Source organism: Anabrus simplex, chromosome 2 (genome assembly GCF_040414725.1).
Source record: "Anabrus simplex isolate iqAnaSimp1 chromosome 2, ASM4041472v1, whole genome shotgun sequence".
Taxonomy (NCBI): domain Eukaryota; kingdom Metazoa; phylum Arthropoda; class Insecta; order Orthoptera; family Tettigoniidae; genus Anabrus; species Anabrus simplex.
The window spans coordinates 388403464-388415849 of NC_090266.1; the positions used below are offsets into that span (position 1 = coordinate 388403464).

General features: G+C 42.3%; 1 protein-coding gene across 1 annotated transcript in view; it reads right to left on the reverse strand.

Annotated features, from left to right (window-relative positions):
• Nucleotides 1–12386, reverse strand: part of LOC136863558 (nephrin) — a 1173968-nt gene that overhangs the window by 181420 nt on the left and 980162 nt on the right. The window contains exon 8 of the mRNA XM_068225991.1: nt 2775–2934. Coding sequence (XP_068082092.1) covers nt 2775–2934 — 160 coding nt within the window. The remainder of the gene's footprint in view (nt 1–2774; nt 2935–12386) is intronic.

Sequence of the window (12386 nt, forward strand, 5' to 3'; positions counted from 1 at the left end):
CACGCGTGCTAGCCGGCCAGTGTCTTGGGAAGGTGCGGTATACAACTGATGAGCCCATGCCACTTCGGGGAATAACATTGGTAATTTTACGACTGAGTTTCCTGAATGTCGTTTAACCAATCATGTTCATTGAGCAGTGAATAGTCTCGGAAACCTACAATACGCTGACCGATTTAAAATCAGTTCTTTTACTATTTACTTGCCAGCTAAAGTGTTGTTCTTTAATTTGCCCTCACCCACTTCACAATTAATCTTTATTCGTTTTTCAGGTACACTGTCTTCATTCGTAGTTCAAGATGTACACCATGGAAGGATCCAGTGACAAAATCTCATATTATGGCCCATGTAACTGATGGAGCTCACATTCTTGGGATGTTAAATCAGCCTGCCGTATATTCACTGCTAGTCTAACACAAATATTATTCAAGCTATATCCGGAGAAAACAGCTCATTCTCTGAAATAATTCTTGAATTGTACCATTGTAAGGAAAGTAAAGCAAAGTCATCCCCGTACAGGCTATGAAGGCCCTTGGAGGGGTGGAAGGTAAAGGCTTCCACTATCCGTAACCTCGGCACTTGATGGGGTAGAGTGGTTAGCTCTACGCCCGGCCGCCTTTACCCCCGGAATTAACCTGGTACTCATTTTTGGTGTAGGCTGAGTGAAGTGGAAATCTCGTTTCTTAAATTTCACGACTTCCTGACGGGGATTCGAACCCACGTCCTACCGGGCGAACCGAGCACGCCTTTACCGCCTCGGCCAGGCAGCCCCTTGTACCATTGTACACACGAATAAAAAACACTGAACAGAGGGTGGTTCGGGAGTAGGCTATGAATCATTAAAAGATATTTGCTCCTCTTCCCATGCTGTTAGCTGGAAATATTGTGAGATTAACTTAATTAGCATAATGCTCGTAGGAAAAGCGGAATAGAAACTGACCATTTTACCGTAAATTGACTCCAACTGAAGCTGCCTGATCAGTGCTTCCCTGGCATAGCTGAGGTTACTGACTTGATCATCAACGTCCGGTCGAAGATTTAAGGGACGGCTTCTGAGGAACAGTTGGTTAGTCGTAGTCATTCTGTTCGCAAGATAGCGGGTTCCATCCTACCTCAGGTCAGTGTAATTTGAAGGCTGTTTAAATGCGTGAACTCTCTCGTTAGCTTCCGTCACAACGAGGAACTCCTGATTAAAAGGATCCGTCACTCCAAACCAAACCAAACCAAAACAAATCCCGTGGTGCAACAAGCCTGGTGGGCGTTGGCCTGCCAAGCGACTGCTGCTCAACCCGAAGGCCTGCAGATTGTACTCTGTCACTCCAGCTTTATCTTAAATTTTACAGCAATTATTGAATAGTACAGATAATATCATTATTTATTTGTCCGATTCGTTAGCTGAATGGTCAGCGTACTGGCCTTCGGTTCAGAGAGTCCCGGGTTCGATTCCAGGCCAGGTCTGGGATTTTAACCTTCATTAATAAATTTCAATGGCCCGGGGGCTGGGTGTTTGTGCTGTCCCCAACATCCCTGCAACTCACACATAACACTATCGTCTACCACAATAACATGCAGTTACCTAAGCATGCCAGATACCGCCCACCCTCATCGGAGGGTCTGCCTTACAAGGGCTGCGCCCGGCTAGAAATAGCCACACGAAATTATTATATTATATTATATTATATTATATTATATTATATATTATATTATATTATATTATATTATATTATATTATATTATATTATATTATATTATATTATATTATATTTTATTATATATTTTACGTTCCCCTAATTACCTTTATGGTTTTCGGAAACTGCAAGGTGCTTCACATTTTGTCCTGCAGGAGTTTTTTACGTGTTGGTAAAACTTCGGACACGAGGCTGGCATATTAGAATTCTTAAAATACCGTACTGCCAGGCTGAGTTAAGGTAGAAACTCAATTTGGGCTCAGAAAGCCAGCAGTTTACTATCTACACCACTCAGTTTGGCACTGCAGTTGACAAGACGTTAGACAGATACCACTATTTCAGTTACGAAACTTTATTGTAATGTACTATATTGTATGATTGTGGAGAGCTTCGATTCTTACCAACGGCTGATCTGACGTCTGCATTCACGGGTAATGATACAGGGTACAGATCTCTGCACATGGTTATGAGGGTGTTTAGGGGTTGTAGTAAGGATGTAAAGGAGAGGGCATATAAGTCTCTGGTAAGACCCCAACTAGAGTATGGTTCCAGTGTATGGGACCCTCACCAGGATTACCTGATTCAAGAACTGGAAAAAATCCAAAGACAAGCAGCTCGATTTGTTCTGGGTGATTTCCGACAAAAGAGTACCGTTACAAAAATGTTGCTAAGTTTGGGCTGGGAAGAATTGAGAGAAAGAAGGAGAGCTGCTCGACTAAGTGGTATGTTCCGAGCTGTCAGCGGAGAGATGGCATGGAATTATATTAGTAGACGAATAAGTTTGAATGGCGTTTATAAAAGTAGGAAAGATCACAATATGAAGATTAAGTTGGAATTCAAGAGGACAAACTGGGGCAAATATTCATTTATAGGAAGGGGAGTTAGGGATTGGAATAACTTACCAAAGGAGATGTTCAATGAATGTCCAATTTCTTTGAAATCACTTAGGAAATGGCTAGGAAAACAACAGATAGCGAATCTGCCACCTGGGCGACTGCCCTAAATGCAGATCAGTATTGATTGATTGATTGATTGATTGATGAAACTTATTGGTAAAAGTATAGAAATGAACTGTATGGAATGACTCACACATGACACGAAGCTCCACAGTGTTACTCTCCCCGTCACCCTCCACGTTGGATGCTATGCACGTGTAGTTGCCAGCCTGCTGACGTCGAACCCCCTGAAGGGCGAGATCTTGGTTTATCATAATGACACCAGCTTTCTGGTTGTGCTGAAGAGCATGGCCCTAAAACAAGAAAAAATTAAGAAATTTAACTGGAATTTCAACATTGACATTTTATATATTATTATGAAACAATTTTTAAAATGTATATATTTAGGATGCAAAAATCAAGTTCTCTACTGCTGTTGTTAAGTGATTAATTAGCTGAGGACATTTATGCAATGAAAGTCCCGTTTGAGGCGGGTTAATTAGACACTGATATGTTAAAATAGGCATTAAAATAGGTACTATCAAAAACTGTGTAAATTGTATTAACTACCTATTCTCTTTCCACTTTAACCACATCCTGGTGTGAAAACTGTGATGCACATGTGGACATGGTCCTGTTTTCCGGTCGCATGCCCTTCCTGACATCAACCTCATTTGGGGGGATGTATTCAATGTTTCTGTGTTGGTTGACATTGTGGTGTGCGGCGTGTATATGCAGGAGAATGTGTGTCACGACAAATTCAGTCACCTAGTCCCAACTGGAAATCGAACCTGAGATCCTCTCAACTGAAGGCCTTGACGCTGAGTTGGACTTCGTATAGACCACTTAAGTATTTAAAATCGAAATTATCTCCTGAACATTTTAAGCGTGGATTGTACTCTATTTGGTGGTGGTTCGGTTCTTTGGCTGAATGTTCGGCGTTGAGGCCTTCGGTTTTGAGGGCCTAGGGTTTGTTTTCCGACCCCATCGGGCATTTTAGACTCATTTAGTTAATTCCTCTAGCTCGGAGGTAGGATGTTCTTGATCGTCTTGATACACATGTAGATAAAATGCAACAGCATATCAACATTTTTTTTTTTTTTTTGCTAGTTGCTTTACGTCGCACCGACACAGATAGGTCTCATGGCGACGATGGGACAAGAAAGGTCTAGGAGTTGGAAGGAAGCGACCGTGGCCTTAATTAAGGTACAGCCCCACCATTTGCCTGGTGTGAAAATGGGAAACCACGGAAAACCATTTTCAGGGCTGCCGACAGTGGGGTTCGAACCTACTATCTCCCGAATACTGGATACTGGCCGCACTTAAGCGACTAGAGCTATCGAGCTCGGTCAGCATATCAACCACCACAGAAATGCGCAATAGTGAATATATGCTTCCGCATAGGGTTGGCATCAGGAAGGGCATCCTGCCGTAAAAATAGGTCTAATCCCCATTAGGGCGGACCACATATGATTTTGAAATGACCAAGAAAAAGCTTCTGGCAGTTCTAGTTTCTTTCTTTCTTTCTTTCTTTCTTTCTTTCTTTCTTTCTTAATCTGCTTACCCTCCAGTGTTGGTTTTTCCCTCGGAATTAGCGAGGGATCCCACCTCTACCGCCTCAAGGGCAGTGTCATGGAGCGTGAGACACTAGGTCGGGGGATACAACTGGGAAAGGACCAGTACCTCACCCAGGCGGCCCCACCCGCTATGCTGAACAGTGGCCTTGCGGGGGGATGGGAAGATTTTTTTTTTGCTAGGGGCTTTACGTCGCACCGACACAGATAGGTCTTATGGCGACGATGGGATAGGAAAGGCCTAGGAGTTGGAAGGAAGTGGCCGTGGCTTTAATTAAGGTACAGCCCCAGCATTTGCCTGGTGTGAAAATGGGAAACCACGGAAAACCATCTTCAGGGCTGCCGATAGTGGGATTCGAACCTACTATCTCCCGGATGCAAGCTCACAGCCGCGCGCCTCTACGCGCACGGCGATGGGAAGATTGGAAGGGACAGACAAGGAAGAGGGAAGGAAGCGGTCGTGGCCTTAAGTTAGGTACCATCCCGGAATTTGCCTGGAGGAAAAGTGGAAAACTACGGAAAACCACTTCCAGGGTGGCTGAGGTGGGAATCGAACCCACCTCTACTCAGTTGACCTCCTGAGGCTGAGTGGACCCCGTTCCAGCACTCGTACCACTTTTCAAATTTCGTAGCAGGGCTGGGAATCGAACCCGGGCCTCCGGGGGTGGCAGCTAATCACACTAACCTCCAGTTTCTTATTGATTTCAACTTGGTGGAGATGGAAGAATGAAACTGTACTGAAGGTACTGAAACTGTTTACACTCTAGCCACATTACACTTCAACACTGTATACATGGTGAACCGAAATTCGCGCACTCGGGCGGCGCAGTGCGACTCCTCACATGCCAGAAAAAAAAAGTTCTCTCACAAAAGTTCGTCCTGCGAGTATATCCGGCAGAAAATGGACGTTGAAGAGTGGCAATCTGGCAACACTGTAACCACATGTAGGGTAACTACATCTGTCAGCACCTGTTACTCGTGCTGTACAGTTGGTGTAGTTGATAGAGTTTCGGTTAACATGGAGGAGGTCTAGGGGTCGATCCTGGATTGAGGCGTATGTTTTTAATTTCGTAAATGTAGTCCAGGTGATATGGTATCTGGCATCTTAATCGCGAACAGTGAATAAATTCACGCCCACGACGTGGAAAGGGCGTCTTTCAAAGCTGACCAATGAAAACGATTGTTCGTCCATTTCTACGATCGTAGTATGTAAGCGCAAATGGTTTCTAGAGGACCCGCTGCAATAGCTGTTTAGAGGCTAGCTATTACTATCAGACGCCTGATAAGATTTAGGTACTATTTTCAGAAATTCAGTGAACAGGAAAACTCACACACCACTGTGCAAAATCAAGCAATAAACTTGTTAAATTATGCAAATATATTACGTTTTGCTAAATGAATAACAGGAATTGTAATTTTTAAATGGAAATGATGTCATTTACATCCAAGGAATTGTAAATCGTAGCTTGTACGCTTAAACCCTGTGTATTTGTAAATTGTACCAAACATTATCTCCCGCCGGTTTTCTTTGAATCTATAAGTATCTTCTTCCTTTTAATTTTCCTACCGCTCTTCCCACACGTGTGGGATCGCGGGTGCGAACTGCGTCGCACATGTGGATTTGGCTCTGTTTCACGGCCGGTTGCCCTTCTTGCCCCCAACCCCATATGGAGGGATGAACTTACTATTGTGTGTTTCTGTGGTGGTTGGTAGTGTAGTGTGTTGTGTGAATATGAAGAGGAGAATGTTGGGACGGACACAAACACCCAGTCCCCGAGACAGGGGAATTAATCAGAAGCGATTAAAATCACTGACCCGGCCGAGAATCGAACCCGGGACCTTCTGAACGGAAGCCCAGTACGCTGACCACTTGAATGTGAAAGTATAAATATAAGAAAATAAAACTGACTGTTTATATCGAGCGCAGTATAAATCAAACCGGATTATCTTATTATTTTTTAAAATACTGTACGGTACCGCAAATAACATTTCGCAGAGTAGTGGAGGAGAGCTTCGTAGTTACATTCGAACCTCACCGCTCTACATACCTCTCAAGTGTGTTAGCTCTCTCGCTTCACTGTGACGTATGCTTGATCCGTAAGCTGCCCGCATTTACGTCAGCCAGCCCGGCTGCACTGGGCTAGCCCCAACGGGCGCACAGCTGAACCTATCTGGTCTGGACAATGAAACGGAGCTCTGTTGTGTTTAGCGCTGAGAGCAGGTTCTACCTTTATGCAGGTGGTGGCCGTTTACGTGTGCGACGTCGATCTGCTGTTGCGTCATCTTCCAGAATATATTCGCCTCTGTCATACGGCTCCAACTCCAGGCAATATGGTGTCCGTTAAAGAAAGCCCGCTGCATCCTGGAAATTGTTCGAGTCCTGCTGCCGTTCGTGCAAAAGGAAGGTGATGTACTGTTTCAGCAGGATAATGCTCGTCCACATACGGGTACCACTGCGCAACGCGCTCTTCGGGGTGTTCGACCACTGACCTGGTCACTACGATTTCCAGACAACTCTCCAACTGAACATACGAGGGTCGAGTCATAAGTCATGGCAACTACTTTTTTTCTCGCGAACAGGAGACAACACGGAAGATCTAAGTTATGCATTTGGAAATATAGGGCATGTATTTATGCATAGTGCCTGAAGACAAATTCTGACTTTAGGAGATTCTCGTAGGAAAGTGACAGATCAGAGGCCGTTGGTAAACATTGTTTTATTATGGTATAGACAGCAAATACACACGACTACGTACGAAGGACAGGTCTCCACTGGTTACAGACCTTCGAAATAATCACCCAAGTTTTCCACTGTGCGTTGCCAGCGGTGGGGCAGGCGCTGAATACCATTCGCTGCATGTGTATCGCTAACGTGTGACACCTCTTTCCGAAATGCTGTTAAAATGTCCTCTTTGATAGCAAACCGTTGTCCACGTAATGGCTTCTTGACTTTGGGGATTAGATCACAGTCAAATGGGCTGCTAGTTTAATATACGATCGTTGCTCCTGCTTGTTGACTTCCATTTTGGGACGCTCTCACTCACACACTGAACTTGGGGACATGCTTAGACCCACACTGTTGTTTACATACACCATCTAGTGGCATCATACGCAAGTACATACTGTACGTTTCCAAATGCATATCATAGATTTTCCGTGTTATCTCCTGTTCGCGAGAAAAAAAATAGTTGCCATGACTTATGACTCGACCTACGTATTTGGGTCATGATAAGATGAATCCCCTATCCAGTCTTACGGCAAACTACTAACCTTGCGCATTTGCGACAACAAATGCAAGGGACTTCGAACACTATACGACAAGGTGATAGTCGTCACCTATTCCATCGTCTGCATGTGAGTGCGAAGGGAGGTACACAGTATACAGACGCGGCGCTAAGCACCTTCAGTAGTTGGCATTTTTGGTTGTATTGGTCCCTGATATTGATGAAGTAATGTCATCAAGCTAAATTATCTCTAGGTTGAATCGTGAATAAAATCATGGTGTTGCAGTTTTCTTCCTGCCAGAGTATATACTTCAAGAAATAGAACACAAAGCGTGAACATGTTGTGTACATCATTGTAATTTGTGTTAATTGGCGTTTCTGACTGCTGGGTACTACTACTTTTCCTACATCTTAGTGGGGTCGCGGATTCGATCTGTGTCGCGCACATAGACTTATCTTTGCTGACACCAACGTAATGTGAAGAAATGGATTCAAGCATTACTTGTTTTAGTGACGGTCGTCAGTGTGAGTGTAAATGAAGAGATGTGTATTCAGACAAGTGCAATCACCCCAGTCTTTATGTCAGAAGAATTAACTCACCTACACCCTTCACTCTTCGAATCGAAGGTCACTACGTCAAAACAACAACAACAACAACAACAATCACAACCACAACAACAAATTTCTTCTTCTACTTCCCCCACATGTGGGGGATCGCGGGTGCGAACTGTGTCGCACATGTGGATTTGGCCCTGTTTTACGGCTGGATGCCCTTGCTGACGCCAATCTTATATGGAGGGATGTAATCACTATTTCGTGTTTCTGTGGTAGTGCGTAGTGTAATGCGTTGTTTGAATATGAAGAGGAGAGTGTTGGAGCAAATAAAATCACCCAGTCCCCGAGCCAGAAGAATTAATGAGACGCAATTAAAATCCCCACCAGGCCGGGAATAGATCCCGGTACTCTCAACGCTGACCATTCAGCCAATGAGTGGGACAATAATAATAATAATAATAATAATAATAATAATAATAATAATAATAATAATAATAATAATAATAATAATAATAATAATAATAATAATAATAATAATTTCAGTTTTCTCACGCCCTGATGGAGTTGCGGACGCGTGCGGACACCAACCCCATGTGAAGGGATTCAATTATTACGTGCTTCTGTGCTAATTAGCTGTGTGTTATATGTAAAGAAAGAGGTGCTTAGTAAGACAAACATTGACACCCTGTCCTCGAGTCAGAAGAATTAACCACCAAGCGAGTTTGCCGCTCAGTTAGGGTCGCGTAGCTATGAGGTTGTATTTAGGAGATGGTGAGTTCGAACCCCAACATGGGCTGCCCTGAAGATGGTTTTCCATTTTTGACAGCAGTCAAATAATGTGGCTGTACCTTAATTAAGGCTCTGCTACCTTCGCAGTCCTAGCCCTTTACCATCCTTGCGTCGACAGAAACCTTCGATGAGTTAGTGCGACGTTAACTCCCTCTTCAATGGCGCAACGGTCCCAAAGGTCCTTGGCCTACCAAGCAACCGCTTCTCTCCCCGAAGGTGTGCAGCATAGCGACGTTAAATCACTAGCAAAAGCTAAAATAAGAAGAATTAACCTGACACTGCTAAAATCCTCGATACAGCCGGGATTCGCACCTGTCATCCTTTGAGCCGCAGAATAGTACTACTATTCTTCTGCTATTCTTCTTACTACACTTCACAGACCATTATACGTTTGGACGTTTTCCATACGTCTCCAGGAATTTGTTTAAGCCCTTTCATCGTCATTCATTGACAGTTTCCCTATGGTTCTGTTCCTACAGCTCTTTCTTTAAATCATTTCCAACTGTCGTCTCCTAGATGTGTTGTTCCCATCTCTTTTTGCTTGCAACAAAACTCTTGTCTGTCACCTCTAAGTAATGCTTAAAGTACCTCGAGTTCATCTAGGTTTTATTCCTATGCAACAAAGTTGGTCTGAAATCAGAGTAATGTTAGAATAATTTCTGCTCTAAGCTCACATCTTGCGAAACTTCGTTGATCGGTGAATGCATTAGCTTCGCTACTTATTGATTTCACCTTACCCAGGTAATTCAAATGATCCATTTTCCCCATTATTTCTTCCTCATTTGGCTTTAAACTCTCTTCCTTCTCTTTGCTGATTACAGAAAGGAAACCAAATAATTCCCCAACATTACACGTATATTTTCCAGCGTACGCTGCCATACGCATTTTGTAGACTCCCAGAACGTAGCATAACAGTATATTCTTCCGATACATCTGATATTCCATATTTTTATGGCAGATAACAAGCTTTTAGAATATCATATCATTTGAACCAGGTCATCTGCATATTGTAAGTCGCAATATATCTGATCTACGCACCTAGTTGAATCTCAACATACAAATAAATGCTCTTCAGTAAATAATGATGAGCAAAATAGTTTCCAGTACAAAATATAAAATATTGACGGCTGCCTAGTGCAAATTCCTTGAATCAGGAATTCATTATGTCACACTCTTCACCCTGAATTTCAACACAAATAACTTAATATTGGTACCATAATCCTCCAGAACAGACAACACCTTTTCGTTAGTAATCTGCCGTTCACCTTTCCTAGACGACAGCACACAGAATAACAGCCCATTTTTTCTTGAAATTTCACTACTACTACTACTACTACTACTACTAGGTGTATCTGGGACGCGTAGCATACCAAAGCATTCCCACATGATTCTATGTTTATTTATTAGCACTCTACTGAGGCTCACTCCGCTGCTTTTAATGCACTCTCCCATACTGACTCACCATCTACCTAGTTCTAGGCTCGTTTCTGGTCCTCATTCCTTTTCTCAAATACAAGTTCCTGCTTTGTTATCCTTTCCTCATCATTCAAATCAAGCACCAAACCATTTCAGCAGGCGATTTGAATTTAAGAGCCGTGGCCACATTGTGGACTTCATTGAACTGTGTAAAGAGTTTTAGTGTATCAAGTAAGTGTTCCGTATTTGTGGCGTCATTATCATAAATTAATAGTACGTCCTCAAAATATCTGCTTCAGTAGAATATTCCTATTTAATAGTAAAAATGAAACAGATTTCAATCTACCAAAGAGGAAAAATTATCATCATATCAATAAAAGGCGTCGGGTCGATTAAAACACATTAGAAGTAGGGAAAGAACTAAATAAGCTGAAAATAACAGAAAGCAAAATATTTCTTTTGACATCACCAACATGTACAATGACATACCAATAGAAGAATTAGTTAAAATTATAGGAAAACATCGAAAAGATAACAATTTACAACAAGAAACAAAATAAATGATCAACCTGCTAAAAACAATCTCCAACCAAAATACGATTATGTTCAACAACAAACGCATTATTGAAAAGAAGGATTAACCGTGAGTTCACCATTAAGGAACACAATTCGGAAAAGAAAACTCTTAACCAAATAACTTTACAAAGGAATATTTCACGGGAACAAACATATTGATCTTTCTTTAAATCATTTCCAACTGTCGTCTCCTAGATGTGTTGTTCCCATCTCTTTTTGCTTACAACAAAACTCTTGTCTGTCACCTCTAAGTAATGCATTCATGTAAATGACGTCACAACCGCGCAAAACTTATAGTACACGAACTATTTCTTGAGCCCTAGTTCCCATTATGCACTATGGAGTTCAGGGCTCAAGAAAAGGTTCGCGTACTATACTTGACACGCTAGTTCTTGGATGGAAAGGTGATCGGCCATAGACCTAACCAGGTTGCGCTGGAGTTCAGAAAAACAGAAACCTTTACACTCAACTCCTCCAAGGCAGTTAATGGACTATAGGAAGATGGCTGTGGTGCTATGAAGAGGTATTTGTGGTGGACAGTAAGGTAAACTATCGATTTTGTGACATAGTAGAATTTCCTAAACATAAGTCCATTTTCAGTGCAGCCAGGTCATAAAACTCATCTTGTTTCGTATCTGTTACACATAACTATTTTTTTCTTCCATATTCTTTAAGGGTACGTTTCCAGTCGGCAGAGGCGTTGGTACTTCTCAGTTTTGACAAAGTCTTAATCTGATAGCAATAATGTGTGACAGATCTTAAAAACCAGTGCTCAGTTTCATTAAACCATTTAGTGTGCTATTATATTTCAGTATTTATTCTGGTGCACGCAGTTATCAGAAAAAGTCGCAGGCTTTTTAGTGGGGTTTATTTTGAGATGTTTTAATACTGCGCCACCTATGTCATCACTGCCTCCTTCCTCAATACTCTCATCCCAAAAAATCATGCAACTTGCAAAAGCATACCACAACCATTTAACGCCATATCGTATTTCCACAATTTTTGTAAATAAAATACCAGTGAATAGGTACGTTTAGGTTTCAGCAAGGTCTGCTGTATATCGACTGGTATAAAATGAACTGAAGAATTCTCTTTTAATAACTCACAGTATTCCTCCATCATTGTTCTCAGTGCATCTGCAGACTGGAGGTGAAATTCTTTCTTTCTCTTAGCAGAAGTTTTCACTTCGTCGGTACCATGATCTATTTTCACTTGAAGGGTTTCCCACGTCTTACAGATATCTGAGAGTTGCGTTTTGAAGCCAATATTGTACTCTTCAATGAAAATTCACCTTCGTTTATCCTCTGACACAGTTGGGACGTCTTGTTCAGCAGAAAATTCCGAGTATAAGTCAGACAGCTGTTTAATGTTCATATTACTTCCTAAATGCATTCTTTCGCGGTATTGAATTCTACTGTAGTATGACTGATACTGTGACCGTTCACAATGTCACCTATGGTATGTCATGATATCCAGGAGATGAAATATGCCGTTTTCCGCGTCATTCTACGATAAAAACTGCCCAAGTTAGAATTTTTCTGCCCGCTCCAGGACTCGATTTGCAGTATCCAGAGTCGCGCGACCCAGCTCTAGTTGCTGGTAATTAGCAGCAAGGCGGTGCAAGAGCGCTTG